Here is a 27,340-nt window from a genome sequence, read left to right as displayed (position 1 = left end):
GAAATTTCTACTATAGTTTGTTCTGTTCATTCCACATCGTATTAGAGCTGTCAAAATGGGTAACCTGACTCGATCCACCACGGGTTGATCACTTAGTGAGTCAACCCAATCCAACTCACTTATTAGTGAGCCAAAAAAATTTGAATCCAGTCTGGTCCACCGCAGGCCGGGCTGGTGGATTAAACGGGTTAGCTCACGAGCTCACTTAATTAAAAAAATATATAATTTTTTTTATTTTTTTGTCAATTAAAACTAAATTATAATTCTAATTAAAATCTAAACAAACTTCAATACAATCCGAATGCAAACCGAAATCACAAAAATACAAATTATCTATGTGTTAGCTAAAAAAAAGGACTAAGTCCTAATTCACATGGATTGGAGTAATAAATCTCTATTGTAGTTCGTTCTGTTCATGCCACATCGTATTAGAGCTGTCAAAATGGGTAACCTGGCTCGACCCACCACGAGTTGATTACTTAGTGAGCCAACCCAACCTAGCTCACTTATTAGCGAGCCAAAAAAATTCGAACCCGATCTGGCCCACCACGGGCTGATGGGTTAAACGAATAAGCTCACGAGCTCACTTAATTAAAAAAAATACAATTTTTTTTTATTTTTTTTTCAATTAAAACTAAATTATAATTCTAATTAAAATCTAAACAAACTTCAATACAATCCAAATACAAACCAAAATCACAAAAATACAAATTATCTATGTGTTGGCTAAAAAAACAATCTAAGTCCTGATTCACATGGATTGGAGTAAGAAATCTCTACTATAGTATGTTCTCTTCATGCCACATCGTATTAGAGCTGTCAAAATGGGTAACCTGACTCGATCCACCACGGGTTGATCACTTAGTGAGTCAACCCAATCCAACTCACTTATTAGTGAGCCAAAAAAATTTGAATCCAGTCTGGTCCACCGCAGGCCGGGCTGGTGGATTAAACGGGTTAGCTCACGAGCTCACTTAATTAAAAAAATATATAATTTTTTTTATTTTTTTGTCAATTAAAACTAAATTATAATTCTAATTAAAATCTAAACAAACTTCAATACAATCCGAATACAAACCGAAATCACAAAAATACAAATTATCTATGTGTTAGCTAAAAAAAAGGACTAAGTCCTAATTCACATGGATTGGAGTAATAAATCTCTATTGTAGTCCGTTCTGTTCATGCCACATCGTATTAGAGCTGTCAAAATGGGTAACCTGGCTCGACCCACCACGAGTTGATTACTTAGTGAGCCAACCCAACCTAGCTCACTTATTAGTGAGCCAAAAAAATTCGAACCCGATCTGGCCCACCACGGGCTGATGGGTTAAACGAATAAGCTCACGAGCTCACTTAATTAAAAAAAATACAATTTTTTTTATTTTTTTTTCAATTAAAACTAAATTATAATTCTAATTAAAATCTAAACAAACTTCAATACAATCCGAATGCAAACCGAAATCACAAAAATACAAATTATCTATGTGTTAGCTAAAAAAAAGGACTAAGTCCTAATTCACATGGATTGGAGTAATAAATCTCTATTGTAGTCCGTTCTGTTCATGCCACATCGTATTAGAGCTGTCAAAATGGGTAACCTGACTCGATCCACCACGGGTTGATCACTTCGTGAGTCAACCCAATCCAACTCACTTATTAGTGAGCCAAAAAAATTTGAATCCAGTCTGGTCCACCGCAGGCCGGGCTGGTGGATTAAACGGGTTAGCTCACGAGCTCACTTAATTAAAAAAATATATAATTTTTTTTTATTTTTTTGTCAATTAAAACTAAATTATAATTCTAATTAAAATCTAAACAAACTTCAATACAATCCGAATACAAACCGAAATCACAAAAATACAAATTATCTATGTGTTAGCTAAAAAAAAGGACTAAGTCCTAATTCACATGGATTGGAGTAATAAATCTCTATTGTAGTCCGTTCTGTTCATGCCACATCGTATTAGAGCTGTCAAAATGGGTAACCTGGCTCGACCCACCACGAGTTGATTACTTAGTGAGCCAACCCAACCTAGCTCACTTATTAGCGAGCCAAAAAAATTCGAACCCGGTCTGGCCCACCACGGGCTGATGGGTTAAACGAATAAGCTCACGAGCTCACTTAATTAAAAAAATACAATTTTTTTTATTTTTTTTTCAATTAAAACTAAATTATAATTCTAATTAAAATCTAAACAAACTTCAATACAATCCAAATACAAACCAAAATCACAAAAATACAAATTATCTATGTGTTGGCTAAAAAAACAATCTAAGTCCTAATTCACATGGATTGGAGTAAGAAATCTCTACTATAGTATGTTCTCTTCATGCCACATCGTATTAGAGCTGTCAAAATGGGTAACCTGACTCGACCTACCGCGTGTTGATCACTTAGAGAGCCAACCCAACCCAGCTCACCTATTAGTAAGCCAAAAAAATTCGAACCCGCTTTGCCCACCATGGGTTGGTGAGTTAAACGGGTTAGCTCACGAGCTCACTTAATTAAAAAAATTATTTTTTTTTGTTAAAACTAAATTATAATTCTAATTAAAATCTAAACAAACTTCAATACAATCCAAATACAAACCGAAATCATAAAAATACAAATTATCTATGTCTTGGCTAAAAGAAACAATCTAAGTCCTAATTCACATGGATTGGAGTAAGAAATCTCTACTGTAGTCCGCTCTATTCATGTCACATCGTATTAGAGCTGTCAAAATGGGTAACCTGACTCAACTCACCAGGGTTGATCACTTAGTGAGCCAACCCAACCCAGCTCACTTATTAGCGAGCAAAAAAAATTCGAACCCGATCTGGCCCACTACGGGCTGATGGGTTAAACAGGTTAGCTCACGAGCTCACTTAATTAAAAAAATACAATTTTTTTTATTTTTTCAGTCAAAACTAAATTATAATTCTAATTAAAATCTAAACAAACTTCAATACAATCCAAATACAAATCGAAATCATAAAAATACAAATTATTTATGTGTTGGCTAAAAAAACAATCTAAGTCTTAATTCACATGGATTGGAGTAAGAAATCTCTACTGTAGTCCGTTCTGTCCATGCCACATCGTATTAGAGCTGTCAAAATGGGTAACCTGGCTAGACCCACCATGGGTTAATCACATAGTGAGCCAACCCAACGCAGCTCACTTATTAGTGAGCCAAAAAAATTCGAACCCGGTCTGGCCCACCACAGGCTGATGGGTTAAATGGGTTAGCTCACGAGCTCACTTAATTAAAAAAAATACAATTATTTATTTATTTTTAGTTAAAACTAAATTATAATTCTAATTAAAATCTAAACAAATTTCAATACAATCCAAATACAAACCGAAATCACAAAAATACAAATTATCTATGTGTTGGCTAAAAAAAACAATCTAAGCTAAGCCAAATGCAAAGCTCAACTTAACAAAAAACATTTGTATGACTCTTTATTTGCAGGTTGGTGAGTAAATCCAGCTCACCACGGGTTCAATCTAGGTGAGTCAGATTCTAAGTGAGCCAAGTCAAAAATGAACCTGTATTAAAATTTGTACAAAAATTTCAACCCAACTTCGCCCAAACCCGTGGTGGGTCGGGTTGACTCGCGGGTTCTAACCCATTTTGACAACTTTAGGGAACATGCACAACATACAAAAGCTAAAAAACAACGACCTAATGTTGAAGGACAAAAATGTCTTTTAACTTTTGTATTGAACCTCGGAGTAAAATACGTTAAGTCGTTTAATTAAAACTATTATATTATAAGAGATTATGTCAAGATGACTAAAGAGACTTATTGTATATTTCCTAAGCATTCCAATAAAAAATAAGAAAATGATATTTTTATAACTAAATTTTGACAATTTTCTCTTATAATATGATGTGACATCTTCTAAGTTGTTTTAGAATATAGAGAAATGAAAAAAAAAATAAAATATAGGAAGTGACTTAAAAGATATTATCTCATATTATAAGTAAAAGTTGTCGAAATTTAATTGTTAAAAAATTATTTTCCTAAAAAATAACAATATGAATGAGAATGATACCCAAAGAGACTTAAATAAAAAAAGTTTAAATTTATTAGGTTGAATTTACCATTTAATTAAATGCATCTAAAAGGAATGAATTGAATAACTAATATGTTATTATTATTTGATTCATAAATAATAATAAAATAATAGAAGCTTATTAATATCTTTTATAAAATAAATTAAAATATATTCAACGAATAGTTTTTAATTACATAAATAGAAAATATAGTTGAATTTGAAGAGAATACTCGAGTTTCGAGTAAAGATACTTTGGTGATAATTTAAGAATAAAGATATTATTGAAGTACCAAACACATTCTTCTTCTCATAGCTTCGCGAGAGGAAGAGAGATTCATGACTGCAGATGAGAAAGGCGAAAGAGAGAAGGAGAAGATGTTGTCACAGGAGGAGAGAAACTCCAGGACAGAAGCAAAATAGTGTGAAGAGCTGGGAGAGAAGATGCAAGGCAAGGTGAGAGAAAAACAAAAACTTTATTATGTTTCTGTATTGTAAAAATATGTTACAGTAAAGGGGAAAAACCCAAAGGGGTTTTTATAGGAAAGGGAAAAAGGGGAACAACTAACCCTAGATTATTGATTTAATCAGTAATCAAACTAAGGGAAAAGGGAGAAACCCTAAGGGGTTAGGGTTTCAATATCCTCCCCTCAAGCTGGATGGTGAATGCTCAACATCCCAAGCTTGTGAATGTTGATCTTGAAGTTGGTGCGGTGGAGAGCTTTCGTGAAGACGTCGGCGAGCTGGTCTTCAGAGCAGATGGGAAGAAGACGGAAGAGATTGTTCTGTAGCCGTTCACGAATCATATGACAGTCAATATTGATATGTTTCGTTCACTCGTGGAATGAGGGATTTTGAGCGATATGTTGAGCTGACTGATTATCGCAGTAGAGAACTAGTGGTGGATGAAGCTGAGTGCAAAGATCACGAAGAATATAACTGATCCATTGGATTTCACAAGAAGTGGTGGCTAGGGCTCTGTACTCGGCTTCAAAAGATGATTTGGAAACAGTGTTCTACTTCTTTGACCTCCAAGATATGAGCAAATTTCCTAAGAAAACACAGTAACCAGTGATGCTGCGACAGGTTTCAGGGTAAGTGGCCCAGTCATAGTCATTGTAGCCCTTAATTTGTAGGTCATTCTCTTTAGGAAAAAATAGTCCACGACCAGGATCAACTTTAATGCATCTTAGGATATGTTGAGCAGCTGATGATAAGTAGTGGGTGTCTGAACAAATTGACTAAGGAGATGCACTGAGTAGTTGATATCAGGTCTAGAATTGGTGAGGTAAAGAAGTTTCCCTATTAGCCGTTTGTAGGAGTCAGCATTGCATGAGGGCTTGTTGGTGTCAAAGAGAGGTTTTATGTCACTCATGAGAGGAGTTTGGCAAGGTTTGTTGTTGACCATTCCTGTTTCATTTAATATGTCCAAGGTGTACTTCCTTTGGCACATATGGATCCCTTTTTTAGTTCTTGAGATTTCAAAACCCAGAAAGTATTTCAGCTTGCCCAAATCCTTGATTTTGAAAGTCTGATGCAACATACTCTTGGTTTTATTGATGATTTCCATAGAGTCCCCTGCTAGAATAATGTCCTCTACATACACAAGTAGAGCAGTGAAAGTACTAGTGGTTTTATATGTAAAAAGGGAATAATCAGAATTAGATTGAACAAAACCAAGATTTAAGAGAAAAGAAGACAACTTAGCAAACCATTGTCGATTGGCTTGCTTGAGGCCATACAAGGACTTGGTTAGGCGACAAACTTGACCTTGTTTGGTAAGTTTCAGTCCTGGTGGAGGTGTCATGTAGACCTCCTCATTTAGGTCTCCATGCAAGAAGGCATTATCAACATCAAGTTGATATATGTACTAGTCCCTTGCAGCAGCAAGTGCTAGAATGATCCTCATAGTCGTGAGCTTAGCCACAGGAGAGAAAGTGTCAAAGTAGTCCACTCCTTCAAGTTGAGAATATCCTTTTGCAACCAATCTAGCCTTGTGCCTTTCTATAGTTCCATCTGCATTATATTTGGTCTTGAAAATCCATTTGCACCCTATGGGCCTTTTTCCATCAGGGAGATCATTGAGATACAAAGTCTTGTTGTTCTCCAAAGCTTGTATATCTCTGTTCATGGCATCCATCCATTCAGTAATTTTATTGGCTTCTGTATAAGACTGCGGTTCATGATTGGCAGTGATAGTAAGAGTGTAGTTGAGATGTTCCTTAGACAAACCATCATAAGATACAACAGAATTAATAGGATAAGCAGTTTTATAGCTATTTTTAAGTTGACTTGTATGTTTAGATTGGCAGGAATTATTAATAATAAAGGAACCATTAACCTGGTAATCGTTTAGGTATTGAGGAAGCTTTTTGTTCCTTGTGGATCTTCTTAGATTCTGAATGTCTTCTTCTACCTCATTCTGTTGATAGGTTGAGCTGTTATTTTGATTGCCCTGATCATGAGCATATTGGTTCTCAATCTATGCAGGTTCAGTTTGTCCCTGATTAGAATCATTAATAACCCTGTCTTCATCAACATCAGTAATGCTTTCATCATCATCTTGATTTTCCTCTGCAGGATTGTTAAGATAGACATGGTCTTCCCTGGTATTAATTCGGGAATCATTCAAGAAATTTAGATATTGAGGTATAGTCTTCTCAGTAGTGTCATTATCCATAGAGCTGCAAGGAAAGATAGTTTCATAGAACAGAACATTTTTACTTATAAAAATCTCTCTGGTTTTTAAATCAAGAAGAATATATCCTTTTATTCCATTTTTGAAACCAATAAAAACACACTTCCTTGCCCTAGGATCAAGTTTACTTCTGTTAACATCAGAAGTAGAGGCAAAACTTAGACAACCAAAGGTTTTTAAATCAAGATAGGTAGGAGGTTTCTGGTAAAGCATTTCATAAGGAGATTTATCCTTTAAAATAGTAGAAGGCATTGTGTTTATTAGGTGAACAACATGGTTAACAACATAAGACCAGTAGCATTTAGGTAAATTGGATTGAAAAAGTAAACTTCTAGTAACATTTAAAAGATGCTGGTGTTTTCTTTCGACGACAGAGTTTTGTTGTGGAGTTCCCACACAACTCTTTTGATGAATAATGCCATATTTGTTATAGAGATCAATATACTCAAATTTTGGACCATTATCAGATCTTATGACCTTAATATCCTTCTTAAACTGATTTTTGATATAGATGACGAAATTTAACAAAAGATTTCTAGTTTCACCTTTAGAAGCATGAGAAAAATCCAAGTATGTTTAGAGTAATCATCTACCATAGTAAGAAAATATTTGTGTCCATGTATGGAAGGAATAGAAATAGGTCCCCATATGTCAACATGTATTAAATTAAAACAATCATCAGAATTAGTACTACTATTGGGGAAAGGCAGTTTGTGTTGCTTAGAATAATGGCAAATATCACATATGTTTGTACAAGAATTATGAACATAAGGAAAAATTCTACATATTTGTTTTAAAACATTATTACAAGGATGTCCCAGCCTGTAGTGCCAAACATTGATATTTTTCTTAGAGTAATTCACAATAGTATTAACGAAGGCATGATCTTGTAGAGGGGATGTATTTTCATCTAGGTAGTAAAGCCCATCTAAACTGCTAGCATGCCCAATCATCTTGGATGAATGGTTGTCCTGTATCTGACAGTGCTCACAAGAAAAAGTTAATTTGCAATTCAAATCCTTAATGAGAGTTTGAACAAATATTAGATTGAAAGAAAATTCAGGGATGTAAAGAACATTAAAAAGAACTAAAGAATCTGAAAATTTCTTAGTTTCAGCAAACTCAGCAACAACAGTGGAATTGTTAGGTAATTTCACAATAATGGGCTTGATTCTATAGAAAACAGAAAGTTGATTTAGGTCATAGGTTATATGGTTAGTGGCTCATGTATCAAGAATCCAAAGTTTACCTTGTTGATGTTTGTGGGTTGACGCATTATTGTTAAAGCTTTGGATGTGGCTAATAATGTGTTTTGACTCATCTTTGTCATCCAAAAGTTTCAGCACCCTTTGTATATGTTCAGCACTAAGGGAAGCGTTGACAGTACCTTCATCTGGGGCATGATCAGCAGATTTTTGAGACTCAAAACTGACATTAAGGTTGCACATCTGTTGTGTGCTTGTAGATTTATTGTTGGAAGAGTTTTTGTCCTGTTCTGTTCTTTGTTTATACCAAGGAGGATACCCATGCTTTGAATAGCATTCCTCTGCAGTGTGGTTCATCTTGTGGCAGTAGGTACATTGCTTTCCTTGATTAGGATTTCTGCCTCTGCCTCTTCCTTGTGTTCGAGATCCATTGCCTCTTCCCTGACCCCTCCAAGAACCTTGTTTTTGGCTTCTATAATTTCTGTCAGCAGTATTCATCAAGATTTTGTTCTCATTGGTCACAATTCCAGAACCATTGCCCTTCCTTTCTTGTTGCATGATAAGAGAAAAGACTTTGTTGATGTTAGGTAGGGGTTCCATGAGTAAAATTTGAGTTCTAACGCTGTTGTAGTTATCATTCAATCCCTTTAAGAAACAAATAACATGTTCAGTTTCCCTTTGTCTCAAGAAAACCTTGGTAAGGTCACAATCACAAGGTCTCCCACAGGTGCAGTTGGGCATTGGTCTCAAGAAATCCAACTCCTCCCACAGTTTCTTTAGTTCTGTAAAGAATTGACTTATGCTTCTATCTCCCTGTCTGATAGAGTGAATCTCTTGCAGCAGATCTGAAATTTGAAAGTAATCTCCTTGAGAGAATCTTTCTTTCAATTCGTCCCATAATTCCTTGGCAGAATCTATATACATCACACTTTCTGCAATATCTGGTGCAAGGGCTCTCATAATCCATGAAAGAATCAATACATTGCATCTTTCCCAAGCTTCATAATTTGGATCAGTGGGAAGAGGAGTTACAATGCTGCCATTAACGAATTTTAGCTTGTTCTTGGAAAGCAAGGCAAGTTGCATGTTCCTGCTCCAAGAAACATAGTTAGTGTCATTTAGAACATTAGAAACTAGAACCAAACTTGGATTTTCCCGAGGATGTAGATAAAATGGGCTGGTGGGTATGAAGGATTGGTCAAGATCGAAGCTGTTGGCCTTTTGGCTGATGTTTTCTGGCTTTGTTTTTGGTTTTTCATCCATGATTCTTCGAAAAGATGCCAAGAAACACTTTCTTGGTAGAATGTAGAGGTTTGCGGAAGCATAACAGGTTTAAGAACCTGCTCTGGTACCATATTGAAGTGCCAAACACACTCTTCTTCTCATAGCTTCGTGAGAGGAAGAGAGATTCATGGCTGCAGATGAGAAAGGCGAAAGAGAGAAGGAGAAGATGCTGTCACGGGAGGAGAGAAACTCCAGGACAGAAGCAAAATAGTGTGAAGCGCTGGGAGAGAAAACGCAAGGCAAGGTGAGAGAAAAACGAAAACTTTATTATGTTTCTGTATTGTAAAAATGTGTTACAGTAAAGGGGAAAAACCCAAAGGATTTTTATAGGAAAGGGAAAAAGGGGAACAACTAACCCTAGATTACTGATTTAATCAGTAATCAAATTAAGAAAAAAGGGAGAAACCTTAAGGGGTTAGGGTTTCAATAGATATATTTAAAAGTTAATTTTTATTGAGTGTTATTTTGGTTTTTATTTAATGTATTTATGAGGTTAAATTAAGTACATAGGCAATTAAAAAAATTAGAAGGAAAAGAGTTGTTGAAATATTAAAAAGTGTTCTAAAAGTTTCTTAGTTCTCTTAGTTAATTAAAGTTTGTTATAAACAATTAAATGATTCAAAGTCATCGCCCTGTGTTGACTTGTTTTGGTCATGAGTTCAGGTTGGTCTGTCTCGATCGTTAATTTGAGGTTGGTCCATCTCGATCGTCAGTTTGGGTTGATCCTTTTCAACTGTGAGTTTGGGTCGATCTTTGTTAACTGTGGGCCTGGATCAGTCCGTCTCAGATGTCAGTCTAGTTCGATCCTTCTTGGTTGTCGACTTGTCTCGACCTGAGGGTCAATCCAGCCAGTCTCAACTATCAACCGAACCCATTTTGTTTGTCAACCCGATTTGGCTTATCTTAGTCATCGATTTTGGCCAACTCGTCTTGGCTAAGCATGGGCCAGTAGTCTCTATCATTCGTCCGGGTCAACCCTTCTTTGGGTCGATTTGTCTCTACTCATCTCAGCCCGTCCTAGTTGTCAAACCTATCTCGACCATGACTTAGACAACAAAACCTTAAATTAACTTTTGTAAACTTCTTTAGAAATTAGTTTGCAAAATATATTTAAAAATGTTTATAATTAGTTAGTAGTATAATATTTTTCTATAAAATTAATATTTAATAAAAACATTTTCATTATAAAGTAAAATATTTAGTATCTATTATTTTAAAATTAATTAGTTTTAATTATTAACTTGTACATAGTTATACAATTTTATTTATTTAATTCCTATATTTAAAATACTTTTTTAATATTTACACAATTTTTTAGTAGACAAAACTAGCATATTGTGCTATAAATATAATTGGTGTTATTTTTGTCGTACACAACGTTTAATATCAATAATATATGAATAATGAAAAAGAAACTTCGAATTTAATTAAAAAAATTCCAAATATACCACCTAGAATAAAGTATTAATAAAAATTAAAAAATATATATTGTAATTAGAAGATGAAGAACCAAACCACGCAGTAACTAAACAAAAATAATTAATTCAAGCAAAATCTAAATCAAACTATCTTCATTCTCTCTTCATGCTCCACCACCTGATGAAGTTCCAATTGGACACAGCTACTGCATAGTCGCCAGAGCCCCACAGAGAGACAGAGACAGAGAGCAATGGGGAACAAAGAAAAAGCTAAGGAACGAAGAGAAAAGCGATTGCAAGAGATACGCTTTCAGATGACCGTTCCCTATTCTGATCATCAGAGGTTAATTTTTCCTTTTCTTTTCCTTGTTTTTCATTTTTAGTTTATTATTTTGCAATTCCCTTTCTCTTTTCTGTTTTAGATTTTGAAGCCCACAAATTTAGTAGCCACGCGAACTGACTTACGCTACTAGCTGACTTTATCTCTGCAAAATGAACCAGTTTTGTTTTTAGTTTTGATGTGCATTTTATTTGTTTCTTTTTATTGAACTGAAATGTTACTACAATTTTTTCTACATTCCTCCTAACCATTCTTCAAATGTTGAAAAACCAATTTACATCCAACCCAACTTTTGTTTTCGTAATTGTGTTTGTGCACCATGGATGGCGGCACCTTAATCTTGAGGGAAACCATGAAAAAGAAAAAACAGCAGTTACATGTGCTTTAGAGTAAGTTACAGCTACTACTCTGAAATTTTTTGAATTCACTAATTTCTCCTGCCTTTACTGTGGGATGTAATTGTGAGGTAGAAGAACATCATATAAAGAGAAATAACCCCACACATATTGTCTCAGGTTATGAGTTGGACGAAGTATCATGAGTGTGCACACTTTTCACTGTTACACTCCTTCCCCGGAACTTCTCTTGTGTTTTTCCTTGAAAGAACCTAACAAGTTGTTTCCCAACATTTTCTACCCTTATAGATAGCTTATAGATAGTGATAGATCTAAGACTCTAGATCAGTGGGAACAACTCATCTAAAAATTAATGAATATTATTATTTCATAATATGAGTTTGCATATTCTTATATCAGTATATGGTGATGTTGTCACTTGGTAGTGAAGTCAATAATATATGAATTTAAGGAGTGCAAAAGATAAAACTTAGTATATTTAGTTGTAATTTTGGGAAAATGAGGAGGTGTATCAGCCCACCGGCAAACATATATAGGTCTGCCACTGCTTACTCTGTCTACTTAATTGTTTGAAAACATTACATGAACTCCTTATGCATTACACTAACCCGTTACATATTAAAAAATATTACACTGAGCTCTATAAGGAAATTTGTTGTTCGTGCAAAAAATGAGAAAAGATAGTTCGTATAATTTCAGGAAATCTCTACTCTAAAGTGGTTTATGTAATTTACTCTGCTCTTTATCGTTTGATGATATAACTAGTCAATCCCACTAAATGGGGGCAGAACATACACCAATTAGTGTATTTCACTAATTAATAAAATCGGTGTTAGAAAACATGTGTTGATAGTGTTCCTGGGCAATAGTTACGAATACAGAAGTTGATTTCTTTTTTCAATGTTTTGGTACATGCCAATATGTGTAGATGACCTTTGCACTGACCCCTTCATCCATATCTTCATTTCCATGCACCTTCAGGCCAGTGAGGAGAAAAACTGGTGTTGAGCTTCAAGTGCAGGTCCAAATGTTAGATAAACGAACCTAGTCAGAGAGTGTTGCCACTTGGCTAGCATTTAACTCTTGGCACGTGTTTTTCACGACAAACTGTTGTTTTAGCCTTTAACCATCCATAGTTTACAGAATTACAGATATTCTTCTGATCTCCATAGCTTGTTCTAATTGTTGTTGATTTGAGGTTTCATAGGTGGTGGTCCAAGGAAACCGTTGCTGTTGTAACTGGTGGAAATAGAGGAATTGGGTTTGAGATTTGTAGACAACTTGCCGTTCATGGATTGACTGTTATACTGACCTCAAGAGACTCTAGTGCTGGTGTTGAATCGATTAAATCTTTGCAAGAAGGTGGTCTTAGTGTGGTTTATCATCAACTTGACGTAGTGGACCATTCATCCATCAACCAATTTGTGGAGTGGTTGCGGGAAAATTATGGTGGTTTAGATATTCTGGTCAGTTTCTAGCATGTGCTTTCAATATAGTTGGTCTTATTTTAACTAAATTAGCATGTTCTGTTGGGATCTATCCAACTGTTGCATCCCTTTTGATGATAACAAACAACCTGCGCTTCTCTTTACTATTGTATTATCAAATTATTTTTGTTTCAGATTTTGTTTGTTGTGGATCTAAATATGCAAAACATGGAATTAAACACGATAAGATGATTAAAATTGTACTCGCAGAATATGGTTTTACTCATTCTTATTTATGCTTCTAAACAATATGATTGACCTGTAGGTAAACAATGCTGGTGTTAATTTCAATCTTGGGTCTGATAACTCAGTGGAGAATGCTCATAAGGTTATTGAAACAAATTATTACGGCACCAAGAACATGATTGAAGCTATTATTCCATTGATGAAACCATCCCATGTCGGTGCTCGCATTGTAAATGTAAGCTCACGTCTTGGTCGGCTAAATGGAAGACGGAATGTAAGTAAAACTATTTATACTGTTTGCTGAAAAAGGATTTATTGATCTTAGATTCTTTCCCTTTCTAATACTCTCATGTCTTCTTCTTGGGGTTAAAAACTTCCCATGATTTTCACTTAGAACTGTTCATGTTCTGAAATACAAAATGCGCAATATTTTCCTTCTGGTATATTAATCAAGATTGCTCGCTGACATAAATTGCTTATTTGTTGTTTAAGTTGTTGGTTACGGTAGGTGAAGTGTGAATTGCATATCTTGGATAAAAATTCCAGTGATCAGACCCATACATCCTTCCTTAATAAAATGAAAAATACTTTGAATTGCTTGAATCCTTGTTGCAATCTTTAGTGATGTATTTGTAAACAACTTATTTAAAAACACAAAAATTGTGGTAAAATATTTCTCTTTTTATCTCTAAAGTTGTATTGGACCAATGCGCCCCGTATGACCTCTGCTAGATATAAATCTGATAACTTTTTGTTTGTGTGACAGAGAATCGGTAATGTAGCCTTAAGGGAGGAACTGAGTGATGTGGAATCCCTTTCAGATGAGGTTATTGACAGGACTGTATCTACTTTTCTACGACAAGTTGAGGATGGAACATGGAGTACAAGTGGTTGGCCTCAAGTGTATACTGATTACTCGGTGTCCAAACTTGCTGTTAATGCCTATACAAGGCTTATGGGAAGGAAGCTTTCTGAGAGAGCAGAAGGACAAAAGATTTATATTAACTGCTACTGCCCAGGTTGGGTGAAGACAGCTCTAACAGGTTATGCAGGGAATAACACTGTTGAGGAAGGAGCTGATACTGGAGTCTGGCTTGCCCTTCTTTCTGTCCAAACATTCATGGGAAAGTTTTTTGCTGAGAGACGGGAAATTAACTTTTAAGCTGTTGCTTCTTGGGATTACAAGAATTTAAGCACTTACTACACTCACCTTTGGAAATTTTCAAAGGAATAGAAATATAGAATTCTTCTGTTGGCATTAGCTTGTTAGCGGTTGAGTTACTACTTACCCATGTAAACCATTTTAGTTTTAAAACAAACTTAACAGATACACATTTCGATACATTTGGGCTTACTTAGAAAGCGCTTAGTATTTGGGCATTTCTTCCTGCACCTCTATAACCAAGGTTAAAACTCATTTTTGCGCTTATCTTCTTTCATGCACACCCCTCATCGCCATCTTTATAAACCTCCATCTCCTCTTCATAAACTCAAGATTATCTTGCATTTTTTATTTTGGATTCCGAATTATATAATTTGGAATACAAATTTTGCTATACAATTTATAATATAAAATAAAAATGTATTTAGATTACATAATTAGAAATATAAATTTTGCATACTATTCTTATTGTATTTTTGTGTAGTTCAAAATATATTTTTTATTTTGTATCTGTAAGGCCCCTTTTTGTCCTAATTTGACACTTCCATTCACTTCCAGAAACCAGTCGTCATCCCCTTTGCTCTCACAGGACGCTCTGCTAGGGTTTCTCCCCAAGCCTTCTCGAACTAGCTCCAAACCAGTTCCTACTCTACGTAAGTGTCCCTTTCTAGATCGTATGAGTTCCATTGCTTTTCCTTTATATTTCACAGTTAGGGTTTTGTATTAATCCGCCCCCTTTGTCCCGTGTACCTTCTGTTTTCAGCTCTTTAGTGCGTTCCTAGGGTTGAAGTGCTCGTTGTTGTGTCGTCAAGGCTTTCGTTAACCCTGTTTCCAGGTAGGGAAGCTAGAATCCACTCGTGTACTTCATTTTTTACTGTTGTTTTACTGTTGTACTGAGGTCTTTGACTGATTTGAGGTTTTGAGTGCTTGAAATGCGTTTGGTGTGTTGTTCTGGTTTGGTGGGTACGACTGTTGTAGGAGAACAGTGGCGAGACCTGTTACTCTCGCCCAAGCGAGCCAGTGTCGCCTAGGCAAGATGAACAGGGACTCGCCTAGAACCATTTTTGTGCGAAAAGTCACCCAGGCGACCAGCTCGACTTTTGAGCGAGCAAGTACCTCGCCCAGGCGAGAGGGGTCTCGCCTAAGCGAGATCCTGCGTGTGCTCCTGCCCCTTTTCGAGCCCTCGCCTAGGCGAAGGGGGACTCGCCTGAGCGAGCACGTCTCGCCTGAGCGAGGGTTTGGGCGAGACAGTGCTGTGTTTTGTTGTGTGTTTACTCTTGGATGATTGGCATTGTTTGGGTATGATTGCTATGATGAGATACATGTACATATGTGTGGATATATGCCTAATGGATTGCTATGTATGCGTGACATGATTCATAAATGGTGAATGATGGGTATTGTGGGAACTTGGCATGTGAAATGAATGAGTGGATTGGAACTAAAGTAACATGGTATTGATATGAGATGAGGCCCTAGACTCATGGGGTGGTGATGACTAGTGGTATGGATTCAAAATGTGATACGTAGGAGGAATTAATCCCAGGGGTTGGTATGAAATTGTAAATATGATTTAATGTTCTCGTATTGCTGATTTATGAATGTTGGTCCGTGTCAGCGTGTAATTCCTTGGGGTCTCTATGTGAGACCTCCGGGGTTGCGCTTCAGTAGTCGGGACGTAATTCCATGGCCTCTGTTAGTGGGTGCCCATGGTGGTGCCCCATCTGTATAACTAGGTAAGAATTCAAGGTAAGGATTGCATCCTAACACTCTAAGGAGCCAGTTAGTCTCACTTAGTGCGGACTGACCCCTGTGGTGAGAGTAGCAGGAGGATTGAAATTCATTAAAGGCTAATCTTGTGGTGAGGGAAATTGATTCAATGAAACACTTGTAACACATAGCTCGGGGGCAAGCAGCTCGGGGGTGAGCAGAGGTATCCACCACAAGTGCAAGCGTCCGCTGAATCCGACCAAGTTATATATATCCGGATGAGTCGAGTCGAGTCGTAGTGTATTGTTTGGAAGGTAGTAACATGCTTGTGTGATGTATGTATGTTGGACTGTGAAAATGTATCTGAATCCATTGATGAAATGATTTTATGCTCTAGCTTACCCTACTTTTGTTGTTGTGTTTCTGTTGTGTGGTACTCTCTTTTGCGATGATCATCAACTTGTTGGTATGAGCAGAGACGAGGAACACTCGTGGACAACAGGGAGATGGTAATTCCGTTACATAGTCCGCGTGGATTGGACTTTAGTTTTTGTTGGGCTTTTCGTTAGGGCTATGGCCCATGTATTCGTTGTTCTTGGATTTATATACTTTTAGTCAAACCGTTATCCTGTTATTGTTGGCATCTTGGTGTGCCTAGTTTTGTAGGGGTGGTGTTAAGCACCCTAGGACTGCGTTGTTATGCTATTTATGTGTGGCGTTTCTTTTAATTACGCGTATCAATTAAATGGGACGTTACATTTATGGTATCAGAGCGGTCATTCCTTAGGTCTGTGGACTTGGATTGTCCGCTTAGCTTTCTCTGTGTGTCTCTGAGAGTTTAGGTAAAATCCTATCTTACCGAGCCTAACCAAGTGATTTTCTCTATTCCAGTGAGCTATGGCACCTCACCGTAGGGACGCTCAATCCTCCCAAGGCGACGCACCGAACATCGTGAGAGCTATAGAAGCCATGGTATCGGCTATGGCGCAGCAGAGTACTGCGATGATGTAGCAGCATGAGGCATCCATGCAGCGACAGGCGGCGTCGCTTGAGCAGCAACAGGTGGTGATGCAGCAGATGGAAGCTGCAAGAGTAGCTGCTGAGGATGCTCATCGGCAGTATATGGAGGCCCTCTGCTAGTTAGAGGAGAACAGGGCAGCTGCCCCTGTGTTTGGTCCTAAACCACGACCTGCAGTCAAGGAGTGGAGTTTGAAGGACTTTCTGAAGCACCACCCGACGAAGTTTGACGGCAAGACTAGTCCTGACGCCGCAGACCAATGGTTAAAGGATCTGGAGCGCATCTATGATGCGAAGATGTGCCCTACGGAGAACAGGTTGGCGTTCTCTGTGTACATGCTCACGGGGGAGGCGGAGCATTGGTGGATCAACACCAAATCCATCCTGGAGGAGAGGGATGAGCCAGTGACATGGGAGGCCTTCAGAGAGAGATTCCTCTCAGAGTACTTCCCAGACAGCATCCGGTACGCCAAGGAGGTGGAGTTCCTCTAGTTGACCCAGGGAGGGAAGACTGTGACAGAATATGCTGAGAGGTTCAAGCATCTCAGCCGCTTCTACACCCTACCGCTTGATGAGGAGTGGAGATGCCGTAAGTTCGAGAGCGGTCTTCGCGGTGATATCCGCTTGATGGTGGCTCCTTTGTCCATCAAGGATTTTGCCGCTCTGGTGGAGAAAGCCATGGTGATGGAGAAGATGAAACGTGAGGTGGAAAGCCAGCGCCCACAGCAGCCATAGTCGCCTTAGAGGATCGGTGGACCGTCTGGGTCCAAGCCCAGGCATGAGGAGCGGAGAGGACCATATGACAGACCACACCATCAGCCTCAGGGGTCTAGGAGCTTTTCTCCTCAACAGGGCTGAGTTCAGTGCTACATTTGTGGAGGCCCTCACCTGAGGAGTGCTTGTCCACGCATGGAGGGTTACCGCAGGTGCAACAACTATGGCAAGGAAGGCCACTTTGGGAAGGATTGCCCCAACCTTCTAGGGCAGCAACACGCCCTCCAGTTCAGACTCCCCATCAGCACCAAAGGAGGGACAGAGGCAACAGGCCTCAGGCGACCGACAGGGTGTATGCTATGTCAGGAGCTGAGGCATCAGGCTCAGGTAACTTGGTTATGAGTAGTTGCATGATAGTTGATACTTCTTGTTGTGTGTTGTATGATTCTGGAGCGACACACTCCTTTGTGTCAAATGCATGTGTGGAACGGTTGGGTATGCCGGTGCGCGAGTTGCAGTGTGAGCTTGCAGTGTCTACTCCGGCGTCAGGCTTGGTCAAAACATCGTCCTTATGTGCTAGGTGTCCAATGGAGGTGGAGGGACGCAGGTACAAGGTGAACCCAATATGTCTGTCTCTACAAGAGTTGGAGGTAATCTTAGGAATGGATTGGCTCTCTGCCAATCGCGTTCTCACAGATTGTCGAGAGAAGAAGCTGCTTTTTCCCGACGCGGAGGAGCCTGAGTTGGTGTCTTCTTAGCGTGTTATGAAGGGACTACATGACGGCGCGCAGTGTTACATGATCTTCACACATCTCGAGGTGGAGAAAGGAGACGCGACATCAGTGATACCGGTCGTGCAGGATTTTTGAGATGTATTCCCGGAGGAGGTGCCAGGATTGCCTCCAGTAGAGAAGTAGAGTTTTCTATAGATCTAGTACCCGGGACAGGCCCGGTGTCGATGGCCCCATATCGCATGGCTCCGGCAGAATTGGTCGAACTTAAGAAGCAAATAGAGGAACTGATGGCGAAGCAGTTTATCCGGCCCAACACTTCGCCTTGGAGAGCGCCAGTGCTATTGGTAAAGAAGAAGGATGAGAGTTCGCGTCTGTGTGTGGACTACAGGCAATTGAACAAGATGACTATCAAGAACAAGTATCCGCTCCCGAGAATTGATGACTTGATGGATCAGTTGTATGGGTCGTCGGTATTCTCGAAGATAGATCTGCGATCGGGTTATCATAAGATTTTGGTGAATGCTGATGATGTACAAAAGACGGCCTTCAGGTCCAGGTACGGCCACTATGAGTATGTGGTTATGCCGTTTGGTGTGACCAACGCTCCGGCGGTGTTCATGGACTACATGAATAGGATCTTCCAGCCTTTCCTAGATAATTTTGTCGTAGTCTTCATAGACGACATCCTTATCTATTCCATGACTCAAGAGGAGCATGCAGAACACCTAAGGTTGGTGCTAGGTGTTTTGAGAGAGAAGCAGTTGTATGCCAAGTTGTCTAAGTGGAGTTCTGGATGGATGAGGTTGAGTTTTTGGGGCATGTGATATCTGCCCAAGGGATTGCAATGGACCCAACAAAGGTCGAGGCAGTGGTAAAGTGGGAAAGTCCTAAGTCGGCCACAAAGATCAGTAGCTTTGTGGGGTTAGCGGGCTACTATAGGAGGTTCATAGAGGGATTCTCCAAGATAATGGCACCTCTGACTTTGCTTACCCGGAAGGACCAACCTTTCACTTGGACGGACGGGTGTGAAGAGAGTTTTCGAGAGCTTAAACGGAGGTTGACTAGTGCCCCCATATTGGTAATTCTGGACATTGGGAAACCGTTTGAGGTCTACTACGACGCGTCTCATCTCGGGCTTGGTTGTGTCTTGATACAAGAAAAGAAGGCAATGGCGTATGCTTCAAGACAGCTTAAGGTGCATGAGCGTAATTACCCCACTCATGACCTAGAGTTGGCAGCGATAGTCTTTGCCTTGAAGATCTAGAGGCACTATCTCTATGGTGCTCAGTTCCGCGTGTTCAGCGACCATAAGAGCCTCAAGTATTTGTTTTACCAGAAGGAGCTGAACATGAGGCAGAGAAGATGGATGAAATTCCTGAAGGACTACGACTTCGAGCTCCTATACCACCCAGGGAAGGCGAATGTAGTGGCAGATGCCCTGAGTAGAAAAATAGTGCATATTGCATACCTTATGATTAAGGAGGTGGAACTACTAGAGAAGTTCAGAGAAATGAGGCTACAGGTAGAGTTGGGGTCCGAGTCCATTAGGTGTAGTACCCTTACTATATTTATGGACTTCTTGGACTCAATCAGGGAGAGGTAGTTATTGGACGCCGGTTTGAACAAGGTTAGAGAACAACTTGGGTCAGATGAAGCCAGAGACTTCGCTTTGGGTGATGATGGCATCCTGAGGTTCCAAGGCAGGGTGTGCATACCTAATGACGTCGAGGTAAAACGGTTGATCCTTGAGGAGGGGCATAAGAGTCGTCTTAGTCTTCATCTTGGCATGACTAAGATGTACAAGATCTCAAGGAAAACTTCTGGTGGCAGGGAATGAAAAAGGATGTGGCACAGTTTGTATCAGCCTGTCTGACTTGTCAGAAGGCGAAGGTGGGGCACCAGAGGCTCGAGGGAATTCTACAGCCTTTGGAGATACCCGTGTGGAAATGGGACATCATCTCCATGGACTTTGTGACTCATCTGCCACGGACTTTTAGATGACATGATACCATCTAGGTGATAGTGGATCGATTGACCAAGAGTGCCCACTTCTTGGCGATGAACTTGAGGATGTCCATGGCAAAGTTGGCCCAGCTGTACATTAAGGAGATTGTGAGATTGCATGGAGTACCTTCGAGCATAGTTTCCGACAGAGATCCATGTTTTACATCCCGGTTCTGGCAAACCTTACAGGAGGCTTTTGGGACCAAGTTGACTATGAGCTCGGCCTACCATCCCCAGACTGATGGTCAATCAGAAAGGACCATTCAGTCACTTGAGGACTTACTACGGACGTGTATATTGGATCACCTAGGGGCTTGGGATGAGGTGTTGCCCTTAATCGAGTTTACCTACAACAACAGCTTTCATGCGAGCATTGGCATGGCGCCGTACGAGGCTCTTTATGGCAGGAGGTGTGGGACTCCTCTCTGTTGGTATCAGGATGGAGAGGCAATATTGGTTGGACCAGAATTGTTAGAACAGACCACTAAGAAAGTGAGGATGGTGAGGAACAGGATGCAGGCTTCTCATAGTAGGCAAAAGACCTATGCAGACCGTAGGAGGAGACCTCTGGAGTTCGCGGCTGGTGATCATGTATTCCTGAGGGTGACCCGAACCACGGGCGTGGGGAGGGCTCTCCCCTCAAGGAAGCTTTCGCCCAAGTTCCTTGGCCCCTATCAGATCACGAGGAGGTTTGGGCCGGTGGCTTACGAGATAGCCTTACCCCTACAGTTGGCAAATCTTTATCCAGTGTTTCATGTCTCGCAGCTAAGGAAGTATGTGTTTGACCCGGCTCATGTGTTGGAAGCCGAGGATATTCAGATCAGGGAAGATCTCATAGTGGAGGTACCACCAATCGGTTTAGAGGACAGCAAGGTTGAGGAGCGCCGAGGTAAAGTTGTTAGCCTGGTTAAAGTCATCTGGGATCAGAGGACAGGTGACTCTGTTTCCAGGTAGGGAAGCTAAAACCTTTTTGACCAAATTAGACCAAATTAGACCGAATCAATCCTGGTCAATTGTCGACCAAGTCGACCAAACCTTTTTTCATCTTGAACAATAAAGAATTACACAAATTGTGGAATTTCACTTTCCTTCTTTTTTTAGTAATTTCAAATTCTACTATTTTAGTTATTTAAAAGACCTACTTAAAATTCCTCAATTTCAATTTCCTTTAAATTTTCTCATCCAAACAAGTCATTTTATTTCAAAGAAATTGAAATTCTCCAAATAAATGAATTACTTCTTAAATTGTCTCATCCAAATAGACCATAAAGATATTTTTATTTATTACAAATTTTACCTACAAATATACGTGGTACAATCTTTTGTCATTCTTATTATAGGACATTGTGATGGTAATCCTTACTTTATATTTTATTTCACTTTTGTCCTTCTTAATTTTCTTTTATTTAATATACTTTTATTTTTCTTAGTTTCATTACGTGACACATTAGCATAATTTTCTCCTTCCTCAGTAATAATGATGTCATAAAAAACATTGTATCAACATGTGTCATCGTTGTAAGACCCAGGAAATTCATACAATTAATAATTAATAAAGTACAAGTAATTGTGGGTTGAGAATAACCTAAGAGAATTTCTTGACAAGTATTATATAAGAAATAGTATTAGCTCAAGTGGTTGATAGTACTTAGTTTTGTTGAGAAGATTTGGGTTCGAGTCTTGATGTGTCATTAGTGTGATATTTTAATTGTGTTTTATTTTACCAATATATTATGAGTGCGGAAGCATGGTTTAAGGTTGTATGTATGTGTGAATTAACATGAATCATGTGATAGTTTGTTGGTGTGCATGTGTTTGATGGGTAGAAAGGATGTGGGTTCGAATCTTGGCTAGAGTGAATATTATCCTTATGTTTTACTATTTTGCTAAGTGGTGAAATGATCTAGAAACTGTAGAAATTCTCTGGAAATCAGAAAGGTAGAAGTTTAGGTGTAGTAATGGCTATTAAACTTTAAATTTAAATTAATTTCTTTTTTTATAATTTTTTTATTTATTTTGGGCTAAATTGGTGAGAGGGAGAGGAGTGAGTGAGAAAACAAAGAGTCATAGTGTGTGGCTAGTGAGTTTTGAGAAATTGCAATCCAAAAAGGGAATTAGAGTGGAGGCAAGGAGGGGAGCTTTGGAAAACAAGGAAGAATTCATTTAGAATTGTTTGAAGCCAAAACACCAGGTAAGGGGAGCTAACCTTATATTATGATTTTGTTTGATTTTTGTTCGTTGGCATTGAAAAATAATTGGATGGAGAAGAATTGTGAAAAATCAATGTTCGTGGTGTCTTGAAATTGAGGTTCAAGGTCTTGTATTTCACGATGGATTTGATGTGCTATTTGGATAATTACTTAGTTGGGTGGGGGATTTTGTTTAGACGGGTTCCAATTTGTGCTATTGAGTTTTGGGTTTCCTTTCCAATTACATATTGCTCATAATAAAAGAAAATTGGTGGGACTGTTAGACATAAATAACATATATTTTGTTTATGTTTCGTTTGTTTTTTTTTTTTGCCAGTTGAAATTTTGATTGAAATTATAAAGATCATCATGGTTAGGTATGATCATGATAAAATAAATATCAAAGCTTTTGAGTTCGATTTTGCATCAGTAGGTACAATTTCTTTTTTTAAAATTATTGTATTATAATCTGGAATTAGGAAGAAATTGCAGTTAGTAATGGATGGAAATCATAAGAATATGTAAAAATATATAAAAGCCTGATAGTTTTGGAAATTGGTTTAGTCTCTCCGTAATTTTACGAATAATTGGCATTGGTGGATGTGGAAATATTTGATTTCCTGTATATGTTGCATAGCGAGTTAGTATAGATTTGGGATGTTGGTATCAATTAGCGTAATATATATAATATGAATATTCTATAAGATATTATTTATTTATTTTACTCACAGGTCTAATGTAGTACTATGCCATGTTGGTTTCTTATTATTATATTAAGTTCATGGATGTTAAAAAGCATGAGTTGATTCTTATAAAGTGGCAAAAGCATTATGCTGGAAATATTTTTTTTAGTTTGGCTAAAAAGGTTTTATATATTTAGTCTTTGTTTTTACTATGATTTATGAATTGGTAGTTGAATTTTATATAAAAGTTATACGTGGTTGATGTGTGCAAGAGGTGATGATGTAAATTGGGGCTTGATAAATGATATAGATATCAATTAGTTATATTATGTTAGTATATTCTGGACGTGAGGTTTTAGGAAAAGAAAAAAAAGGGAAAAATGGATTGTTGTGAATAAAGTTTAATGACGAAGATGAAATCCTTTTATGGGTTAGTTGTAGTTTTGATTTTTTATATACTTTTAACGTTAATTAAATAAGGATTGGGTGGGGAATAAAATGTTGGGGTTGTGGATCGTGAAACTATTTTTTTGTAGTAATAATATTAGAATAATATATCAGAAAAACAGAGGCAAGTTATGGTTTCAATGGTTCACTTTAGTATACCAAAGTGGAGTCTTAGAATTATGCCTTGGAAGTTGCGGTGAGTGTGTGTTCTTTGAGTGGCCATGCATATAAATTTCTTTTTTCATTTTTGCCGCGGGTCCCAATGGTGATTAATATGCATTAAAGTGTTAATATGGTATTCTTGATATGCGTGTTGCTTATAACTTTTGCAATGCCTAATAAACAATGGCATATATTGTTTTACATGATAAGTTACGTGAATTCAAGTTTGAATTCATGGTCCACTTTAATCACATGTATATTATAGGTATTAATATAATGGTAAGAAAATCATGATTGGTTGTTTTGTTTTAATTCATATGTGAAATGTATATTATTAACCAAAACTCAAGTGAGGTTATGGATTTAAATTTGTGAATGTATAAGTGTTTGTTTATGTTATGAATATCATTTGTGAGGGGGCAATGGGAACTGAATGGAAGTGCTTGTACATTCCATTGGGTGTTTTAAGGTGTGCACATGGTGATTGGGGTATGCCAAAATCTGTTTAGGAATGGTACAACCAGCCAATTTACGCTACTAGAGTAGTGTCTGGTGGTGCGGGTTAGATCGCTAGGCGATCTGCAGCCCAATTTTGTCTGGCAGCGCCAGGCGACAGTGCAGGGGTAGGGGTTCGTTGCAAATGGATTTGCATGGATGAGCTTGATGACTTGGTCATGGATATGCTGGATTAGTTACGAGCGGGGAGGTTTGTAACGGAGATTTGAGATGCGTGATTGATGCAGGCGGGGAGGTCCGTATCTATTGTACTCTTGTGTGGGGATACGAGCGGGGAGGTTCGTATGTTCCGTGCTCACACTTGAGGCTACTATGAGCGGGAAGGTTCATAGTAGGTGTTCATGCATGTTGGACTACGAGCGGGCAGGTTCGTAGAGTTGGACTACGGGCGGAGAGGTCTGTAGAGTTGGACCACGAGCGGGTAGGTTCGTGGAAGCATGATAATCCCTAAGGACCAAGGTTGTGAATGGATCTTTCTCATATAGGTTATGAGATTAGGGTGTAATGTTATAAAGAAGTCAATAAACTAAAAAAATTGGCTAAGATAGATTGGGTAAGGTTTAATGTTTATTATTTTATTGTTTGTATTATTTTTCTTTCTCAGCTCACCCTTTCTGTTTGTGTGTTTGTGTTTGGCGATGATCACGTGACTTGTCACGTGGGAGCAAATGTGAATCCATGTGAGAACGCCGATGCATAGTAACAGAGCGGGGCAGACGATGGGGGATTTTTCTCTATGTTTTATTTCATGCATTTTGTAATAAATTTTATGACGTTTTTTCTCTATTATGAACATGTAATAAATATGGAGTAGTGTGATTGAACTACAACGAGATAAGTTTTAAATTTTCCCATGCTTGAGAACTTTATATAATGTTTTAATTCCAATTTTTTTTTTATGATATATGCTTTATCTAGTAATATCCATCTAGGGTGTTACAATCATGAAGGATTAAAATTAAAATGTAGTATGTTTATAGGACCACATTGAAAAAGGAACACATTGAAAAAGGATAGGGACTAAAATATAAAAAGAAAATCTTAATCTTTCTTATATTTTAGAAGGTTATGTATGATTGCTTGAAGAAGTTGAATATTAAAAGGAGCATAAATGATTAGTTAAAGAAAATATGTTAGCTTTATAAATGAGTTTGTAAAGTCACTTTTGAATATCTTCTTTATCCTCTACTGAAATATATAATACGCATATAAAGTAATTTTTTATTTTTCCACGTATTCTTTAAGTACTACCTCTAATTATAACTAAAGAAGTTGTTTATAAGATTACATGTATAACTTTGATGAAAAGATATACAAATATTATTGCAAGAATACTACATAGAGTAAATATTTTACAACGAAATAACCCTCTGGCCTTAAAATTATTTGACAAGAATGCATTCAAATTAGTTGATATTTCATGCAAAATCTTTAGTTGATTTTGTATGCAAACGTTCTATTTGTAGGTGTCTTGAAAAATATCATTGTGAGTAGCATGTTGATCTTCTGTTTCGTGACAAAGCTCTAGCAAGAATAGATACCTTTTAACGTATAGGATCTCTACTACAAACTTCTTGTGTTTTGCAATATCTTGTATTATGAACATGTGTTCCTTGTACTAAAAGGTCTATTTTAAACATAACAATGACAAAAGATTGGTCTTTTGTGCCAAAGCCTTTTATGATAATGTATAAATTAACTCTTTGATGGTTTTGCAATATGATCTATAGTGTTTGAGTCTTGTTATAAGACTTTGTCTTGTGGGTAGTGTCTTCTCTTATATGGTCTTTAGGTTAGTGCTGTTTTTAACCGGCGAGGATAAGGCAGTGTAATGATGACATAATCTAATATGAACATTTTAAAAAGATAATCTTTTGATTTTTTCACAAGAGCATACTTTAAGATCTATATTAGTTCACCAAAACTATGTATATTTTTTTATCATCAAACTTGGGAATTTTCTAAATTGTCTTTATTTATTGAAATTAAATTATTGTAATATAGGCTATTGAGATTAAATCGTTAGATATAGGGATGTCAACAGGGCGGGTAGGGTACGAGTAGTAGCTTCCCCGTACCCTACCCGCTGGATAAATATCCGTCTCGTACCCATACCCATATCCGTAGGGTATCCGTTATGCGGGTACCCGTCTTTTTTTTCCATATCCACGGGTACCCGCGGGTATTTACAAAATTATTTAAAAAATAAATATTTAATCATAAATGCAAATAAAATAAAATAAAATACATCACTGTCATAAATTTTAAATAAAGTTCAAACAAACTCAAGTCTATACAAATCTAAATAATCATAAAAATAAATATAAAACGACATTTAACACAATGAAAATTCTTTAATTAGTGCTTTGATCAACAAACCCACTTTCTTCAATTGATTCCTGAGTAAAAAATAGGCCATAATGTTTTTTACTAATATATATATATATATAAGGGTATTTTTGTGAATTAAAGTTTAGCGGGTACGAGTATCCACGAGTACGGATACTATGATATCCGTATCCGCCCCCACTAATATGCGGGTATCAAAAATACCCCGTATCCGCAGGTAGTGAGTATCCATTTTTAATATCTGTTTCTTACCCATTGTGAGTTTTATCTACGGATACCCGCAGGTACAAATATTTTTGACATCCCTAGTTAGATAAGATATTTTGTAAAGCATAAATTACTTCTTCTTCACAAAATAGGAGGAGGATAACAAATTTAAGTTCTATGTTTTTTCAATTGTGAGACGTTTCATAATTTTGTTTGTGTTTTACAAGTTTTTTAATAACTTTATCGACTATATTTTGATACTTCTATATCTAATAATTGATAGAAACAAATAATTAAAAAACTTTTTAAGTAAAGAAATCATTTTTAATTTACTAACAAAGATGATTGCACTTAAATAAGATGAAAATATTAAAAAAAAATTAATGTAACAAACGGTTGAGTTTAATATTTTTTCAAATGAATT

General features: G+C 37.5%; 1 protein-coding gene across 1 annotated transcript; it reads left to right on the top strand.

The window, feature by feature from the left end:
- Positions 1 to 10,764: 10,764 nt before the first annotated feature.
- On the top strand, positions 10,765 to 14,409 carry LOC114169512 (short-chain dehydrogenase/reductase 2b-like). The gene is made up of 4 exons (XM_028054693.1): positions 10,765 to 10,996; positions 12,557 to 12,815; positions 13,102 to 13,296; positions 13,789 to 14,409. The coding sequence occupies exons 1-4, from the start codon at positions 10,905 to 10,907 to the stop codon at positions 14,182 to 14,184; spliced, it is 942 nt and encodes a 313-aa protein (XP_027910494.1). The 5' UTR covers positions 10,765 to 10,904; the 3' UTR covers positions 14,185 to 14,409.
- The last annotated feature ends 12,931 nt before the right edge of the window (positions 14,410 to 27,340 follow it).

The sequence above is a fragment of the Vigna unguiculata genome, chromosome 2, assembly GCF_004118075.2.
Source record: "Vigna unguiculata cultivar IT97K-499-35 chromosome 2, ASM411807v1, whole genome shotgun sequence".
NCBI classification, from domain to species: Eukaryota; Viridiplantae; Streptophyta; class Magnoliopsida; order Fabales; family Fabaceae; genus Vigna; species Vigna unguiculata.
The sequence above is the reverse complement of the archived record's forward strand: the minus strand, read 5'-3'. Positions and strand labels throughout refer to the sequence as shown.

What these genes read in the sequence shown, in the direction of transcription:
- LOC114169512 (XM_028054693.1), top strand. Translation starts at nt 10,905, where the DNA reads ATGGGGAACAAAGAAAAAGCTAAGGAACGAAGAGAAAAGCGATTGCAA. An exon ending in CCCTATTCTGATCATCAGAG is followed by an intron (nt 10,997 to 12,556) that starts GTTAATTTTTCC and finishes GAGGTTTCATAG; the next exon opens with GTGGTGGTCCAAGGAAACCG. An exon ending in ATGGTGGTTTAGATATTCTG is followed by an intron (nt 12,816 to 13,101) that starts GTCAGTTTCTAG and finishes ATTGACCTGTAG; the next exon opens with GTAAACAATGCTGGTGTTAA.